Genomic DNA, 18,129 nt, shown 5'->3' with positions numbered 1-18,129 from the left:
ATATAAGGGCAATAAGATATTCTCCTTCTTATTCTCTATCCCTTTTTTACTGATTCCCTTTTTTGACTGCCGCTGCACACTGCGTGGACGTCTTCAGAGAACTATCCACGATGACTCTAAGATCTTTCTCCTGATTAGTTGTAGCTAAATTAGCCCCCATCATATTGTATGTATAGTTGGGGTTATTTTTTCCAGTGTGCATTACTTTACATTTATCCACATTAAATTTCATTTGCCATTTTGTTGCCCAATCACTTAGTTTTGTGAGATCTTTTTGAAGTTCTTCACAGTCTGCTTTGGTCTAAACTATCTTGAGTAGTTTAGTATCATCTGCAAACGTTGCCACCTTACTGTTTACCCCTTTCTCCAAATCATTTTAAGAATAGGTTGAATAGGGTTGGTCCTAGGACTGACCCTTGGGGAACACCACTAGTTACCCCTCTCCATTCTGAAAATGTACCATTTATTCCTACCCTTTGTTCCCTGTCTTTTAACCAGTTCTCAATCCATGAAAGGATCTTCCCGCTTATCCCATGACAACTTAATTTACATAAGAGCCTTTGGGGAGGGACCTTGTCAAAGGCTCTTTGGAAACCTAAGAACACTGTGTCCACTGGATCCCCCTTGTCCAAGTGTTTGTTGATCCCTTCAAAGAACTCTAATAGATTAGTAAGACATGATTTCCCTTTACAGAAACCATGTTGACTTTTGCGCAACAATTTATGTTCTTCTGTGTATCTGACAATTTTATTCTTTACTATTGTTTCAACTAATTTGCCCGGTACTGACGTTAGACTTACCGGTCTGTAATTGCCAGGATCACCTCTAGAGCCCTTCTTAAATATTGGCGTTACATTAGCTGTCTTCCAGTCATTGGGTACAGTAGCTGATTTAAAGGACAGGTTACAAACCATAGTTAATAGTTCTGCAATTTCACATTTGAGTTCTTTCAGAACTCTTGGGTGAATGCCTTCTGGTCCCGGTGACTTGTTACTGTTAAGTTTCTCAGTTAATTCCAAAAGCTCCTCTAGTGTCACTTCAATCTGTGACAATTCCTCAGATTTGTCACCTACAAAAGATGGCTCTGGTTTGGGAATCTCCCTAACATCCTCAGCCGTGAAGACTGAAGCAAAGAATTCATTTAGTTTCTCTGCGATGACTTTATCGTCTTTAAGTGTTCCTTTTGTATCTCGATCGTCCAGGGGCCCCACTGGTTGTTTAGCAGGCTTCCTGCTTCTGATGTACTTAAAAAACATTTTGTTATTACCTTTTGAGTTTTTGGCTAGCTGTTCTTCAAACTCCTTTTTGGCTTTTCTTATTACATTTTTACACTTAATTGGCAGTGTTTATGCTCCTTTCTATTTACCTCACTAGGATCTGACTTCCACTTTTTAAAAGATCCCTTTTTATCTCTCACTGCTTCTTTTACATGGTTGTTAAGCCACGGAGGCTCTTTTTTAGTTCTTTTCTGTGTTTTTTAATTTGGGGTGTACATTGAAGTATTATGGTGTCTTTGAAAAGTGTCTGTGCAGCTTGCAGGGATTTCACTCTAGTCACGATACCTTTTAATTTCTGTTTAACTAACCTCCTCATTTTTGCATAGTTCCCCTTTCTGAAAGTAAATGCCACAGTTTTGGGCTGTTGAGATGTTCTTCCCACCACAGGAATGTTAAATGTTACTATATTATGATCACTATTTCCAAGTGGTCCTGTTATAGTTACCTCTTGGACCAGATTCTGGGCTCCACTTTGGCGGGTCAGTATATTGACCAGGCAGGAATGTGGGATGGCGACGGGTGGGTCAATATATGAGCCAGGAGAGTCGGAGGAATGGTGGATTGGCGGGTCAGTATATGGGCCAGGCAGGTCGGTGGGATGGTGGGCACGTGGGTCAGTATATGGGCCAGGCAGCTCAGTGGGATGGCGGGTGAGTGATTCAGTATATGGGCAGGTGTGTTGGTGGGATGGCAGGGGGTGGTTGGATGGGTCAATATATGGGCCAGGTGGGTCGATGGGGTCAGTATATTGGCCAGGTGGGTTGGTGGGTGGGTCAGAATATGGGCCAGGTGGGTCGGTGGGGTGGCGGGTGGGTGGGCCAGTATATGGGCACGCCAGGTGGATGGGTCAATATATGTGGCAGAGGGTTGGTGGGATGGTGGGTGTGTGGATCAGTATATGGGGTGGTGAGATGGTGGCGGGTGGGTCAGTATATGGGGCAGGTGGCTCGTGGGATGGTGGGGGGGCTCAATGTATGGGCCAAACAGGTCGGTGGGATGGCAGGGGGTGGGTCAGTATATTGGCCAGGTAGATCAGTGGGATGGTGGGTGGCTGGGTTAGTATATGGTGCAAGTGGGTCGGTGGGATGGCAGGGGGTGGGTGGGTCAGTATATGGGGCAGGCGGGTCGGTGGGGTGGCAGGGAGTGGGTGGGTCAGTATATGGGGCAGGCAGGTTGGTGGGATGGTGGGTGGGTCAGTATAGGGGCCTGGCGGGTCTGTGTGGGGCTGAGTGGCTGGGTCAGAAGGTTGGCTGGCTGGCTGGGCAGGTGGGTGGGTTGGCAGCTGATTGGCCGGCCAGGTTGGGCAGCCGGGCTGCTCACAGTCTCTCTGCTGCTCCCGACAGGTCAGCACCGGAGCCTGGGCTCCAGCGTGTCTAAGGTGCAGAGCCTGAAGCTCGACACCAGCGTCTGGAGCAATGAGATTGTCCAGGTACAGAGACTGCCCTGCTCACCCCCACCCATGTGCTGCCATGGCCAGCGCCCACAAGGCAGAGCTGACATTACAGAAATGTGTGTCACAGTCGGGGTCTGGGGTGGGGGGGCTGATCTTCCTGGGGATGCCCTGGCAGCGGGGAGAGGACCGAGAGCATTCCCCCAGGGAATCCCCTATCCATCTCTGACACCCAGCCCCCTCCAGGGGCTTGCAATGTCCCCCCTCAACAACCCACAGAATCCCCCAGTGCTATCTCGCCCCCTTCCCCAGTGACTCTGCGCTTTCATTCAGCTGTTCATCATGCTGGGAAACGAGCGAGCAAACCGGTTCTGGGCCGCGTGCCTCCCGCCCTCTGAGGCCCTCTACCCAGACGCCAGCATGGAGCAGAGACAGGTCTTCATCACTCACAAATACCGCGACGGGCGGTACCGCCGCCCGCACCCCCGCTACCCTTCCCAGGATGACGTGCTGCAGGTAATCGGCAGACTGGGCTTGGACGGTCCTGGGGCAGTGGCACAGGCTCTGGAGAGCACAGTGAACTCCCTCACTGACCCAACGCTCCCTCCTGCACTTGTGGCAGGGGTTCAGAAGCCGTGGGGATGGGCAGGATAGACCTGGCCTTCTGTGTGGGCACACACACATGCCTGCATTGCTCCCCCTCCTGCCCCTGAGCTGGCAGCCAGGTGTCCGTGGACAGCGGGTGTGCCAAGGCTAGGGATCTGATCGTGTCTCTCGCCCCAGGCGCTCTGTGCTGCTGTGGCAGGGCCCGGCCTGCTGAAGACGATCCTGCATTTCTTCTCTGCCACTGAAGCCGGGATGGCAGCTGACACAGGGGGCTGCGACGGGTCGCAGGGAACCGAGCTCTGGCGGACCCCTGAGAGCAGCTGGCATGGGAACCATCCAGGTAAAAGGAGATCCCAGAGCCCCCTACCCCACAGCAGTGGTGGGGGTAGCTTATCTGTCACTGCCCCCTCCCCTGCCCCTGCCCATTCTGGTCCTGCTGCCCTCAGCATTGGCAAAGTTGTGCCACCCTTTTTCCCGTGGAATGTCAGGGGCATCAGAAGAGAACCGTGAGGCTGAGGCTCTGGCCAGAGCCAGTCATCCCAAGGGGCCGAGCCCACAGTTCTCCAGGTCCCGCAGGGGCCAGCTTTGTCATTATCCCACATTGTGCCCACCTTTGAGCCATGGCAGACTGAGAGGGATGCCTGTGAGCCCCCTGTGTCCTGCACAGGGGACTCTCTGCTCCGCAGGTAACCCACCACCCCCGGAAACCCCCTGCCAACACAGAACTCCACCTCCCCTGGAACACCACTGCCCCACATGGAACCCACCCTGCCCCACCTGGAATCTCCCAGTGTCACATGGAACCCACTGCTTTTGGAACACACCCCTTCCCCACACTTGGACCATTGGTCTCTATGCCATTGACCTTCCCAGGGTCACCGCCCAACCCCAGCGAGGTGGCAATGTTTCCATGGGGTCAAGGCAACCACAGGTTTTGCTCTGCTACTCTCTGCAGTGTGTTGGGGAAGGGTCAACACATCTTTTGTAAAGGTAAATCATGCCTCTCCAATCTATCGGAATTCTTTGAGGGCATGAGTAAGCATGTGGACAATGTGGATCCAGTGGATATAGTGTACTTGGACTTTCAGAAAGCGTTTGACAAGGTCCTTGCCCAAAGGCTCTTAAGCAAAGTAAGCTGTCACGGGATAAGAGGGAAGGTCCTCTCATGGATCAGTAACTGGTTAAAAGACAGGAAACAGGGTGGGAATAAATGGTCAGTTTTCAGAATGGAGAAAGCTAAATAGTGGTGTCCCCCAGGGATCTGCACTGTGACCAATGCTGTTCAATATAAATAATCTGGAAAAAGGGGCAGACATGAGGTGGCAAAATTTGAAGACAATACAAAACTACTCAAGATAGTTAAGTCCAAAGCAGACTGCGAAGAGTTACAAAGGGACATCACAAAACTGTATAACTGGGAAACAAAATGTCAAATGAAATTTAATGTTGATAAATGCAAAGTAATACATATTGGAAAACATCATCCCAACTATACATATCAAAACGATGGGATCTAAATTAGCTGTTATCCCTCAAGAAAGAGATCTTGGAGTCATTGTGGATAGTTCTCTGAAATTTTCTGCTCATTGTGCAGCAGTAATCAAAAAAGCTAACAGAATGTTAGGAACCATAAGGAAAGGGATAGATGATAAGACAGTAAATATCATAATGCCACTATATAAATCCTACTCCTGGGGGAATTCTGCACCACTGCGCAAAATTTATGTCCCCCGCAGATTTCTTTGCTTCCCTGCAGAAAAATGACTTTCTGACAGGGAAGCAAAGGGAAGCCACAAGAGCTGTCATTCAACCCTCCCCAGCAGTATGTTTCAGGTGCCCAGGGCAGCCGGCAGAGAGGTAAATCACTGTGGGGCAGGGGGCGGGACTGGAGAAGACCCGACTGGTGGCTCCTACCCTGTGCCAGGCTCAGCTGCTAGTCCCGGCTGGGCTGGGGAGGATGGAACTTCCTCTTTCCCTGCATGGCATTCAGGGCCGTGTCAGACCCACTCCCAGATTTCTCTTCTGGCTGTAGGAACCTCTGCAAACTCTCCCCCCAACCCCCGCCACACGCTTCCTGCGCCTATTGCTCCTGAGCTGCAGGGCGAGGTATCACTATACTGGGAGCTGCTCCCCCATCCACCCAAACCCCGTGCATACAGACTCCCTCACACCCAGAACCCCCTCTGATGAGCCCGCTCCCCCTGCACCTGGACCACCCTGACAAGCCACCCACACCCGAATCCCCACCCTACCGAACCCCAACCAGCTGCACATGGATCCCAACCCCACTGAGCCCCACTCCCCCAGCATCTGGAACCCCCCACTGATCCCCCCACACCCAGACCCCCCCCCCCCGCTGATCCCTAACCACCTTCACCTGGACCCCACTGCAGAGTCCTATTACCATTGCACCCAGAACCCTCCAACAAGCCCATGTGCATCCAGATCGCCCCCCTGCACCTGGATCCCCCACTGAGCCACCTGCACCCAGATTGCCCCACACAGAACCCTCTCAACCAGAGGTGGGCAAACTACAGCCCGCGGGCCACATCCGGCCATGGGACCATCCGGCCTGGCCCGTGAGCTCCTGGCCTGGGAGGCTCGCCCCCGGCCCCTCCCCTGTGTTCCCCCTTCCCCCGCAGCCACAGCTCACTGCTTTGCCGGCGCAATGCTCTGGCTGGTGGAGCAGCGAGCTCCTGGGGCAGCACAGCTGCAGAGTCCGGCCTGACCCGGTGCTCTATGCTGCACGGTGCATGGCTGGCTCCAGCCAGACGGCGCGGCTGCCTGTCCTGGTGCGCCGCCAGCCACCGGTGCTCCAGGGAGCGCGGTAAGGAGGCAGGGAGCAGGGAGGGTTGGCTAGAGGGCACGGGAGTTTGGGGGTGGTGGTCAGGGGAAAGGGGTGTGGATGGGGAAGTCAGAGGGTGGGGAACAGGGTGGTTGAATGGGGGCAAGGGTCCCAGGGGGGCAGTCCGGAAGGAGAAGGGGGTTGGATGGGGCGGTGGGGAGCAGTCAGGGGCAGGGATTCCGGGGTCAGTCAGGGGATAGGGACAAGGGGTGGTTGGATGTGGCAGGGGTCCCGGGGGGGCAGTCAGGAAGGAGAGGGGGGGTTTGATGGGGTGGCTGGGGGGCAGTTAGGGGTGGGGAGTCCGGGGGCAGTCAGGGGACAGAGAGCGAGGGGTGGATGGGGTAGGGGTCTCCAGGGGGCCGTCAGGGAACAGGGGGATTGGATGGGGCAGGAGTACCAAGGGGGCTGTCAGGGGGCGAGAACCAGGGGGGGTCAGATGGGGGCGGGGGCCAGGCCATGCTTGGCTGTTTGGGGAGGCACAGCCTCCCCCAACTGGCCCTCCATACAATTTCAGAAACCCGATGCGGCCCTCAGGCCAAAAAGTTTGCCCGCCCCTGCTCTCAACCCACACCTGGATCCTCCCACACTAAACCCCTCCACACTTGGATCCTGCTTTGCTGAGCCTGCCTGCCCATACCTGGTGCACCTGGCATGGAGGGGCAGGGCCCTGGGATGTTTCTGGAGCAGGCCCAGTCCTTGTGCTGTGTCAGGATTGGGTGCAGCCTCGCCACTGAGTCCGTGTCCCGAGGGGGAGCTGCACAGTGATCTCCCACCTCAGTGCAGCCAGTAGCCTGTGCTCCCCAGTGCCATGCTGGAGCCTTCACATTTATTTGACAGATAACATTTGTAGAATTTTAAAATATTGTGAGCATAATTTTTAATATTTTTGTGCAGAATGCCCTCAGGAGTAAAATCCATGGTACGCCCACACCTTGAATACTGCATGAAATTCTGGTCACAGTCTGGTCACTAGATGTGACTAGACTGTCACTAGATGTGCTGGGATACCACTGAAAACAAACCCCCCTGCCAGAGAAGGCTTCCCTCCACTCTTGTCTTACTGAGTAAGACACTCCAGTCAGTTACAGCACAGACCAAGAGCCTGGGCCACGCCCCCCTGCTGTTCACTGAAACAGATCCACTCAGCTCAGGAGTTTCTTAGTTAACAGAGACTTTCCCAGCCCCCAGTATTCAGTCTTTCTGGGAGCCTAAACCCCAAATGAATTCATTTTACTCTGTATAAATCTTATACAGTATAAACTCATAAATTGTCCGCCCTCTATAACACTAATAGAGAGATATGCACAGCTGCTTGCTCCCCCAAGTATTAGTCACTAACTCTGGGTTCAATAATAAGCAAAAGTGATTTTATTAAGTATAAAAAGTAGGATTTAAGTGATTCCAAGTAATAGAACAAAGTAAGTTACCAAAAAAAAAAAGCAAAACACACAAGTCTAAGACTAATACATTAAGAAACTGCATACAGTAACTCCCCACTTAACGTCCTCTCGCTTAACGTTGTTTCAATCTTATGTCCCTGCTCAATTACAGAATATGCTCCATTTAAAGTTGTGCAATGCTTCGCTATAACGTCGTTTGGCAGCCTGCTTTGTCCACAGCTGGCAGCCCCCCATCAGCTCCTCTGCACCCTCCCACTCCTCACCCCGCCTCCTGCCCGCGGCAATCAGCTGGCTTGCGGCGTTCAGGAGGGAGGGGGGAGAGTGAGGACACAGCGCGTAGGCTCCCCTCCCCCGCCACCTCTTGAATACCACAAACCAGCTGATTGCTGCGGGCAGGAGGCAGGAGACGGAGGGGGGGAGGCTGCGTACCGCGTCCTCGCTCCTCCCCCGTCCCTCCTGCCCCCTGAACGTCCCAAGCCAGCTGATTGCCGCGGGCAGGAGGCAGGGGAGGGAGGGGAGAGGAGCGAGGATGCGGCATGCGGAGTAAAGGGGGAGGAGGAGAGGAAGAAGAGGGGGGTTAAGGGTGGGGACTTGGGGGAAGGGGTCGAGTAGGTGGGCCGAGGGTTTAGCCCCCTGCCTCTGGTGTTTGCAGAGTAGGGGAAGCTGCCCCTACGCAATGTGCTTCTCCTAGCCTACAGCACCTTCTGCCTCCTTGCCTGCCTCACTGTCTGCAGTGCCAGTGGGCTGTGCCTGTGTGGGGTAAGGCAGGGGCCCCTCCCAACTATAGTACTGGACTGTACTGTAGGGCAAAAAAAAATTCCCTGGAACCTAACCCCCCCCCCATTAATTCATTCTTATGGGGAAATTGGATTCACTTAACATCATTTCACTTAAAGTTGCATTTTTCAGGACCATAACTACAGCGTTAAGTGAGGAGTTACTGTACAGGTAAATCTCACCCTCAGAGATGTTCCAATAAGCTTCTTTCACAGACTGGACTCCTTCCTAGTTTGGGTCCAGCAATCACTCACACCCCTGTAGTTACTGTCCTTTGTTCCAGTTTCTTTCAGGCATCTCTTAGGGGTGGAGAGGCTATCTCTTAAGCCAGCTGAAGACAAAATGGAGAGGCTTCCAGGGCCTTTTATATTCTCTCCTTGTGGGCGGAAACCCTTTTTGTTCTCTTGTGCAAAATCACAGCAACAAGATGGACTTTTTAGCCACCTGGGCAAGTCCCATGTCCATGAATGATTCAGCTTTTTGCAGGCCAACGCCATTGTATACATGTTAGTTTGAACGTTCCCAGAAAAGCTCAGATATGGATTGGCATCTCCCAAAGTCCATTGTCAGTTAAGTGTTTCTTGATTGGGCACTTACTGAGAATAGTCCTTTCTCAAGAAGCTGACCAAATGCTTCACTGAGGCTACTTAGAATCAAACACATTAAGAGACCAGTACATAGCCAATATTCATAACTTCAACTACAAAAATGATACACACATACAGATAGCATAATCATAACCTGCAAACTATAACCTTTCCATAGACACCCCACTTGATCTCCTCTGTACAAGACCTGGTGCCAGCATAGGACCCTTGTTGCAACAATGATCTGTATGGTCACAGTTCATGTCAATAACGTCACACCCAGTATGGCCGTTCTTAGGTTATTGTGTTTGGCAGGGAGCCCCAGCGCGCAGGAGCCAAGTCTGGAAGGGGTCTACAATGAGATCACCCAGCCCGTGGTGCATAGTGGCTACCTCTACAAGGCACCAGCCCTCTCCAAGCTCTCCGGCACCAGGAAGAGCAGAGATGGTAGGTATGGGCCAGGTCCATGGTGGCTAGGATGGAGAGAGGCTGCTTGGTACGTCAGGGACCTGCTCTTGCTGACAGTGTGTTCCCTGCAGAACTGCACCGCGTCTGGTGCTCCCTGGAGAAGTCTCTCCTCTTCTATGAGACTGACAAATGTGCTGAGTCAGTGGGGAAGGTTGAGCTGGCTGACATGGTCTCGCTGAGCGTGAGCAGAGCAGATGAACTGGCCAGTCCTGGACCTCCGGACAGGTACCTTGCCCCGAGGGGACATGCCCCTTCCCCGTCCACATCCCGGCACATGCCCACCTTCTCCCACCTCAGTCGGCACCCTGGCTGGAGCACAGTCAGGTTACTCCCCGAAATCCCCCAGGATGCAGTCCATTGTTGGGGGCCCCCATGTGGCAAGCGGATCAGAGGCAGCCAGACCCCCAGACACTGGGTGCAGGCAGTGGGTTGGGCATGGGGCTGCCCTGCAGGGAGAGGCAGGCAACCACCTTGGGGTCCAAGCAGTTCTGCAGACATGCACTGGGGAGGGAGGGAGATTAGCAGTGAAGGGGCACTATGCCCTTATGCTGAAGGGGCTGTGGTGCAGGGGTCAGGCCTGCTGAGTCCCTGCAGCCAACTCCCTGCTTCTCCATAGCCAGGCCCTCTGAGTTCGCCCCACTGGGCCCAAACCCTGACTGCTCGGGTCTGCTGCTTGGTGCTGCAGATGTCCCAGTGAAGGCTACCTAGTGACCCTGGGCCTCCTGCTTCTGCTGCCTGGGGAAGTTGTGCTCTGGCTCCTGTGTGTGGGGAGGCAGCTAAAGCTGGGCCATTTGGAAGGGCCTGCTGCCCTCCGGCCACCTGCTGGCCTTGCGCCCTGGGCCTAGCGAGCCCCATGAGCAGGGCCAGTCCTCAGGGCCTTGGCCTCCATGCAGCAGAGCTCAGTACGGCGCAGCCTCAGGAAGGGTCACTTTCACTGCTGAACCAGAGTGCAAGGGCTGTGGTGGGCAGGGCACTGGGCTGCTATGGGAGCCCTGCCCCCCTCATGCTTTTGCCTTCGTCTACAGGTTTCGCTTCGCTTTGGAGCTCTTCCTGAGCGGTGACAAAGTGCAGCAGCTGGGAGCTGATGGGCCAGACACCCTGCAGGCCTGGGCCAGCGCCATCGGCAAGGTGTGTGACACAGTCACCCAGGGCACAGGCCCAGTGTGGCACCGCGCCCAGCAGTACCAGCCTCTTCCATGGGCCAGGCTGGGAAGAAGCTGCTGAGAGCTGCAGCACTAACTTGCCTCATCTCCCTGGCATGACAGACCCTCCCCCACATTGGCATGCTGCTGGCGGGGGTGTGTGTGCAGGATCCAATCAGCATCCCTCCTGCCTGCCACATGGGGCATAGCCCTCCGCCCTGGCACTGCCCCTTTATACACACACACGCAGGGTATAGTGTTCTGCCTGGTTCCATCCACAATGCAGGGCATAGTCCTTCGCCCAGTTCCTGTCCCCACCCGCAGCCACCCAACCTGGGGTACAGCCCTCTGTGATGCCCTCACCCTGCGCTCAGCCTGGATCTAACCGGTCTCTCCGTCCCATGCAGTGGTTCACACCGCTCAGCTGTCACTGCCTGCTGGGCTACGAGTTCCAGAGAGTGGGGCGGTTGCACTACAGATCCATGCTCAGTCCTGAGCAGTGGCTGCAGGGCTTCTTCATTCTGCAAAAAGCCCACCTGTTCTTCTGCCCAGGGGAGGAGGGCGCAGCCGAGGACAGCATCAACCTCCGGAGGCTGCAGGAGCTCAGTGAGTACAGCCTTTGCCCGTCCCAACTGTGGGAAACAGCAGCTGTGCCCCACCCCAGAGGGACTGCATTGCGGTGCTGGGTCAGTGAGCCCTGTGCTGTGTGGCCGAGCGCTGTTCACTACCAGCCATGCCCCACCCCAGCGGTGCTGCATTCCAGTGCTGGGTCAGTGATTGCATGTACACAGTATGTAAAGCTTCGGGGATCCTTCTAGCTGCCCTGGGGGGCCCAGTGAGGGCCCAGCACAGCTCCCAAGGTCTCTCCCTGGCCCCTGGGTGGGATTTGCGTCTAAAGTCTCCATTTGCTCCTGTGCAGGTGTGGTGCCCCTCACTGAGACTCCTGAGAAGAAGGAGGTGCTGATCCTGGTGGAGATGGGGAGGTGAGCTCTGCCAGGACATGACACAGATGGGCAGCACCTCCTGCCTGCAAGGAGGTGTTACTGGCCCAGGGTCTGGACAGACTAAGCCTGGGGGTGAATAAACATACAGACAGCCTGGTCAGTGGACTCCCAGGGAGCGGAGTCTGGGCACAGCTCGGGGAGAGGAGTCTGCCTGAGCCCACATGGGGGCGGGCAGGATCTAATCCTTGCCCCGGGACGGGAGCAGTGCTGTGTTTGCTGGGCCAGCGCAGGCTGAACAGCCCCGCAGTGGGGCCCGTCACCACGGGGGGCACCCTGAGACTCAGCCTAGATTTTCCTTTTGTCTAATTCCCCACATTGCTCTTAACCCCACTGGGATTAGCTGATGTGGGCCTAGGAGGCTACGCTCCAAGCTACGCCCCCCGGGTCTCCCCTAAATGTCTGCCCTGCCCCCTGAGGCTCGGGTGGGGGCAGTGCCTATGGACAGGTCTGTGTCTGGCGGAGGAGCCAGGCTCTTGGGCCAGCCGGCTCTCCCGTGCCTGCACCAGGGCAATGGGGCATGCTGGGGGCAGGAAGGGAGCTGGGGGAGCTGTGGGAGTCAGGCCCTGTGCTGTGTCCCCAGCTATATTTCACCTCCCGCTCTCTGCCCTGTTGTAACGATGCTGGCTTTGGTGGGACCCAACTGAGAGTGCCAATTCAGGACAAATTGCTTAAAGCAGGGTAGTTACAGCCCAAGGCTGGGGTTCCTTTGCACACCAAGGCAAACCAAACCAGCCAAAGGGAGAGGACTTTGGTTTTACCCCACTGGCTAACCACAAGTCACACAAGCAGTTCCCTTAGACACTCCAGTTTCCCAGTATCACCACCAGTGCCACTCGTTATGGGGACAAATGGTTATGAAAAGCAATACCTCAGTAAAAGGAAAAAGGTTCTCCCGCTCCCAAAGGACCAAACCCCAGACCCAGCTCAATATACAAATCAGATCTTACCCACAAATCACGCTGTTGCCAATCCTATAGAATCTAAAATCTAAACGTTTATTTATAAAAAGAAAGAAATATAGATGAGAGCTAGAATTGGTTAAATGGAATCAATTACATACAGTCATGGCAAAGTTCTTGGTTCAGGCTTGCAGCAGTGATAGAATAAACTGCAGGTTCAAATCAAGTCTCTGGAGTACATCCACAACTGGGATGGGTCATTCAGTCCTTTGTTCAGAGCTTCAGTTTGTAGCAAAGGCCCTCCAGAGGTAAGAAGCAGGATTGAAGACAAGATGGAGATGAGGCAGCTGCCTTTTTTAGTCTCTTCCAGGTGTAAGAACACCTCTTTGTTCTTACTGTGAAAAATTACAGCAAAATGGAGTTTGGAGTCACATGGGCAAGTCACATATCCATGTATGACTCAGTTCTTTAGAGGCGGCAGCCATTGCTCACATGCTATCTTGAACGTCCCCAGGAAGACTTTTTATGGGGATTGGAGTCTTCCAAGGCCCATTATCAGTTAAGTGTTTCTTGATTGGACATTTAATTTGCAAATTCCTTTCTCAAGAAGCTGGACAAATGCTTTACTAAGGCTACTTCAGAATCAAAACACACTGATATACAAGTACATAGCCAATATTCATAACTTCAACTACAAAAATGAGACACACATACAGATAGCATAATCATAATTAGCAAATCATAATCTTTCCATAGACACCTTTGTACAATATTTGCTGCAAATATATAACAGTGGTTGCACCAATGATCTATGTGGTCACAGGTTATATTAATAACATCACACCTGTCCTCAGGACCTTTTACCTGCAGGGGGTGTCGCGGATGGACTTTGCAGCATGGTGCACGGACATCCAGGCCTCGGCAGGGGGACGGGGCAACGCCCTGCGCGACCAGCAGCTCAGCAGGAGCGACATCCCCATCCTCGTGGACAGCTGCATTGCCTTCATCACCCAATACGGTGAGCCCCTCTGCTCAGGGATGGCCTGGCACCTCCTGCTGGGTACTGGCAGTGCTGCCAGGAGCCCTGTGCCGCGTTCTCCTGTGAGGCAGGTGGCATCGCCTCAGGGGGGAGTGCAGAGCTGCCCACTTGTCCATCAGGCATCTCCCGAGTTGGTATGGGGCACCCACTGGGAGCAGGCTGCAAGGGCATACTCCCATCTACCTCCCCCCATTTCCTACCCCCCCTCACACACACACTGATCAGGGCCTGTGAGGGTACGCTCTGAGCTACCCCCGGCCCCCACAAACACACTGATCTGGCTCTGCGAGGATACACTCCGAGCTACACACACTGATCAGGGCCTGCAAAGGTACACTCTGAGTTCCCACACACACACACTGATCTGGGCCTTGGAGGGCACTCTATGATCTACCTGCTTACACCACCCCCAACCACCGCACACACACACTGAGTGATCTAGAGCTGGGAGGGCACACTCTGGGTTCCCCATTAGTCCGCTACCTGCGCCACCCCTGCATTGGTGGTGCTGATCCGGGCTCCCCCTTTAGCACGCGGCTCCCATGACATGGTCTCTCTCTTGCTCTGCCCGCAGGGCTGCGACATGAAGGCATTTACCGGAAGAATGGGGCCAAGTCCCGGATCAAGGTGCTGATGGAGCAGTTCCGCAGGGATGCCCGCAACGTCAAGCTGCGCATCAGTGACAACTTCATCGAGGATGTGACCGACGTGCTGAAGAGATTCTTCCGGGAGCTCGAGGACCCTGTCTTCACCTCGGAGCTGCACCCCCAGTGGAAGGAGGCTTCGGGTACCCATCTCCTTGCTGTCCCCCCACCCTCACCATGCAGCAGCTGTTCTCTGCCTTGGGCTCCCTCTCACCCTGATGCCCCTTCTCCTGCCACCAACCACATGCCAGGAACAGACCTAGGCCAGCCCAGTGCTGAGCTCCGCTGGTGCGGGGCGCTCTGGGCCCCATTCTCCCCTGCCCCAGGCTCCATCATTTGCGCCAATGCACAGAGGGTGGGAATCATTCCAGTCTGACCTGGAGCACTGGCCCCACGAGGGGATGGGTGATTGGTGTGAGTGTGGGTAAGTTGGGGCACAGCTCCGTGCCAGTCCGTGCATGGCCTGGGGCTAGCGGCTCATGCCTGGTGATGGTAGTTGTGCCTTTGCGCAGTGTTGTCTTTGTGACGGTCTGCTTCCTCCAGCAATAGCCCTGAAGTCCCAACGGCTGGAGCGCTACAAGGAGTTGATCAACCGCCTGCCCCGCCTCAACCGCAGGACACTGGCTGCTCTGATTGGTCACCTCTACCGGTCAGTCTGTCCCTCCTTGGGCAGTGTGCATATGTCACTTCTTCAGGGAACAGCATGGTCCAGGAAATCGCGGGGGCGTCACCAGCTGACATGGTTCAGTCCAGACATGCTGTGTCCACTGTCTGCCCCCTTCACTTCCCACTCAGCTTCAGGGTCTCTGGGTCCCCCGGGGATACGGAGAGGCCAGTGCCAGCGGGGGGTGATCCAGGGATATTTGACAAATGGCCCTGGGACACCCCCCTGTCTCTGAGCCATATAGAAAGGCTGGGAGGACTATGCAGTAAGCCTGGGGCTGGGCCTTCCCTCTGGCAGCAAAAAATGGCAAGCAACTGTGCAAATGAAGGTGACTTGTCTGCATTTCTCAGAGGTCGGCACAGACCAGCTTACAGGGTTAGCATTCTGTAATCTTCGTGAGGTTTTTTCCTCCTTTCTCCCTAGTTGTTATCTTCTGGTTCCATTTTGCCAGAAAATGATGGATGTCCCACAGTTGGGGATTCACATTTTCATCTTCTTTCCATCTTCCTTTTATTACTTTGTAACTTTTCAAAACTTTCCTGATGCCAGAGGAATCACGGAGCAGCCAGATACCAGTCAATTCTGCCCTTTGCTGCTATGTGACTTTTCTCAAGGTGGAAATGTTACAATGAACACAGAGAGAAATTGGAGGAAGTAGGGGAAATGCACTCCGAGGCCATTGCACGTTCAAGTGCATTCAGTGACCAAAAGGGGGAACAAAAGGCCAAACACTTGACATTCAAAGTGTTGAAATTAAAGTTTTTAATTTTATGTTTTGATGAGAAAAGTGGAAAATTTCATAACCCTGTGACCTTTTTTTTTTTTCATGGAAGTTAGAAAAAGGTTTAGAACAAGAAGTTCTGCCTGACTCCAGCAGCTGGGTGGTTGGTCCTGAACAGCCCAGCCTCGTCCCATGCTGGGGCTGCTGGGCACATGCTCAGAACTCTCTCTCTCTCTCTCTCTCTCTCTCTCTCTCTCTCTGCCCCGGCTTGCAGCGTGCAGAAATGTGCTGACTTCAATCAGATGAACACCAAGAACCTGTCACTGCTCTTTGCTCCCAGCCTTTTCCAGACAGATGGCAAAGGGGATGAGGTCAAGGTGATGGAGGACCTGATTGACAACTACGTCCGCATTTTCAACGTAAGCCCCCCACTCGCCCTGCCTCCCCCAGCACTGTCTCCTCTCCCTCCTGCACCTCACGTCCCTTCTCTTGCCCGCTAGATTGACGAGGACCAGGTGTCGCAGATGGATCTAGAGAACAGCCTCATCACCACCTGGAGGGATGTGCAGGTACTCGCTCCATGCACTCCCCATATCTTGGATCCTCCTGCTGATTTGTCCATCGGCCTCTGCCTGGGCCCATGGACATCGGTGAGCTTCCATGGTGGAGGCAGACAGCTGGAGAGCAGCCCAGCACAGGCCCCTAGCTCAGGCGTGGGCAAACTATGGCCCGCAGGCCGGATCCGGCCCCTCAGGACTTTGGATCCGACCCATGGGATTGCCCCCTGTGGTGCCGCAGGCCCCGCGCCACTCTCAGAATTGGCCGGCACCACGTCCCTGCGGCCCCGGGGGAGGAGGGAGGGCAGAGGGCTCTGTGCGTTGCTCTTGCCACGTGATGCCGGCCGCTTCTGAGAGGGGGCTGCTTCCCGGAGCAGCGTGGCATGGGGCCAGGGCAGGCATGCAGGGAGCCTGCCCTGGCCCCGGTGCACACCGCTGCCACCCTGAAGCCGCTTTAAGCTGGAGCCCGAACCCCTCCTGCAGCCCAACTCCCTGCCCTGAGCCCCCTGTCGCACCCCACACCCCTCCTTCACCCAACCCCCTGCCCTGAGCTCCCTCCCACAGTCTGCACCCCTCCTACACCCCTGCCCTGAAACCCATCCTGCACTCTGCACCCCTCCTTCACCCCAACCCCCTTCCCTGAGTCCCCTCATACACCCCGCACCTCCTCTGCCCCAATCCCTTGCCCTGAGCCCGTTCCTGCGCACTGCACCCACACCCCGCACTCCCTCCCACATGCCCACCCCCTGCCCCGGCCCTGCATACAATTTCCCCACCCAGATGTGGCCCTTGGCCCAAAAATTTTGCCCACCCCTGCCCTAGCTGCAAGTCCTGCTGTCCCTGCATGGATCCCAGCTCCAGCATGGGCTGCCTTAGCCACGCAATGGGCCCTGTGTTCGCTCTGCAATGAGATAATTTCTTACGAGGCCTCCCCAGGAACAGGAAAGGGCCCTGCCTCCCCCCATTGCCCTGCCCCAGGCCCTCGCTCTCCTGGTCCCTCTCCCAGTTGGGTGGGGCCCCCCAACCTGCTCTGTAACCCCCACCCTTCTCACCCCCGGCACCGGTCACAGCATGCAGCCACTCTGGACGCAAGCAGCCCCTTCCTCAGCTCCCTGCAGGCAGATGCTGAGAGCTGCTGGCTCAGCCGCACCGATGTCAGCCTCCCAGTCCAGCACTTCGCCCAGGCTTTGCCCACCCTCTGCCATCTCTCCCCGCAGCTCTCACAGGCTGGAGATCTCATCATTGAGGTTTACCTGGAGCAGAAGCTGCCCGACTGCTGTGTCACCCTGAAGGTGAGTGAGTATGTCTTGGCTGCAGCCATGGCTCAGGCAGGGCAGCTGCATCGCCCACCCTCAGTGTCCCGGCCTCGCTGTCCGCTGGGAGGGAACCTTCAGGGAGCCGGAGCTGCCCTGCAGGGTGCGGAGATCATAAAATCATAGAATATCAGGGTTGGAAAGGACCTCAGGAGGTCATCTAGTCCGACCCCCTGCTCAAAGCAGGACCAATCCCCAACTAAATCATCCCAGCCAGGGCTTTGTCAAGCCTGACCTTAAAAACCTCTAAGGAAGGAGATTCCACCACCTCCCTAGGTAACGCATTCCAGTGCTTCACCACCCTCCTAGTGAAATAGTGTGTCCTAATATCCAACCTATACCTCCCCCGCTGCAACTTGAGACCATTGCTCCTTGTTCTGTCATCTGCTACCACTGAGAACAGTCTAGACCATCCTCTTTGGAACCCCCTTTCATGTAGTTGAAAGCAGCTATCAAACCCCCCTGATTCTTCTCTTCTGCAGACTAAATAATCCCAGTTCCCTCAGCCTCTCCTCATAAGTCATGGGTTCCAGCCCCTTAATAATTTTTGTTGCCCTCCGCTGGACACTTTCCAATTTTTCCACATCCTTCTTCTCGTGTGGGGCCCAAAACTGGACACAGTTCTCCAGATGAGGTCTCACCAGTGCCGAATCTGCTGGCAATGCTCATACTTATATAGCCCAAAATGCTGTTAGCCTTCTTGGCAACAAGGGCACACTGTTGACTCCTATCCAGTTTCCCGTCCACTGTAACCCGTCGGTCCTTTTCTGCAGAACTGCTGCCTAGCCATTCGGTC

At 54.9% G+C, this 18,129-nt stretch overlaps 1 protein-coding gene across 6 annotated transcripts in view; it reads left to right on the top strand.

Moving 5' to 3' along the window:
• ARAP3 (ArfGAP with RhoGAP domain, ankyrin repeat and PH domain 3) overlaps window positions 1-18,129 on the top strand; it is a 61,151-nt gene that overhangs the window by 28,343 nt on the left and 14,679 nt on the right. For 5 of the 6 annotated variants that reach the window (XR_006292741.1, XM_037907328.2, XM_037907329.2 and 2 more), the window contains 14 exons: window positions 2,621-2,706; window positions 3,001-3,183; window positions 3,451-3,613; window positions 9,198-9,329; window positions 9,422-9,575; window positions 10,376-10,478; window positions 10,900-11,098; window positions 11,412-11,475; window positions 13,250-13,413; window positions 14,009-14,221; window positions 14,622-14,727; window positions 15,738-15,882; window positions 15,964-16,032; window positions 17,238-17,312. Coding sequence is in view for 5 of the 6 variants with exons in the window: in XM_037907328.2 (XP_037763256.1) it covers window positions 2,621-2,706; window positions 3,001-3,183; window positions 3,451-3,613; window positions 9,198-9,329; window positions 9,422-9,575; window positions 10,376-10,478; window positions 10,900-11,098; window positions 11,412-11,475; window positions 13,250-13,413; window positions 14,009-14,221; window positions 14,622-14,727; window positions 15,738-15,882; window positions 15,964-16,032; window positions 17,238-17,312 (1,856 nt within the window). In the remaining variant the exon portion in view is untranslated. The remainder of the gene's footprint in view (window positions 1-2,620; window positions 2,707-3,000; window positions 3,184-3,450; window positions 3,614-9,197; window positions 9,330-9,421; window positions 9,576-10,375; window positions 10,479-10,899; window positions 11,099-11,411; window positions 11,476-13,249; window positions 13,414-14,008; window positions 14,222-14,621; window positions 14,728-15,737; window positions 15,883-15,963; window positions 16,033-17,237; window positions 17,313-18,129) is intronic. The other variant, XM_043553015.1, reaches the window with a different exon arrangement.

This window comes from Chelonia mydas, chromosome 8 (assembly GCF_015237465.2).
Source record: "Chelonia mydas isolate rCheMyd1 chromosome 8, rCheMyd1.pri.v2, whole genome shotgun sequence".
NCBI classification, from domain to species: Eukaryota; Metazoa; Chordata; order Testudines; family Cheloniidae; genus Chelonia; species Chelonia mydas.
Note: the sequence above shows the minus strand (reverse complement) of the source record. Positions and strands in the feature narration are given on the sequence as shown.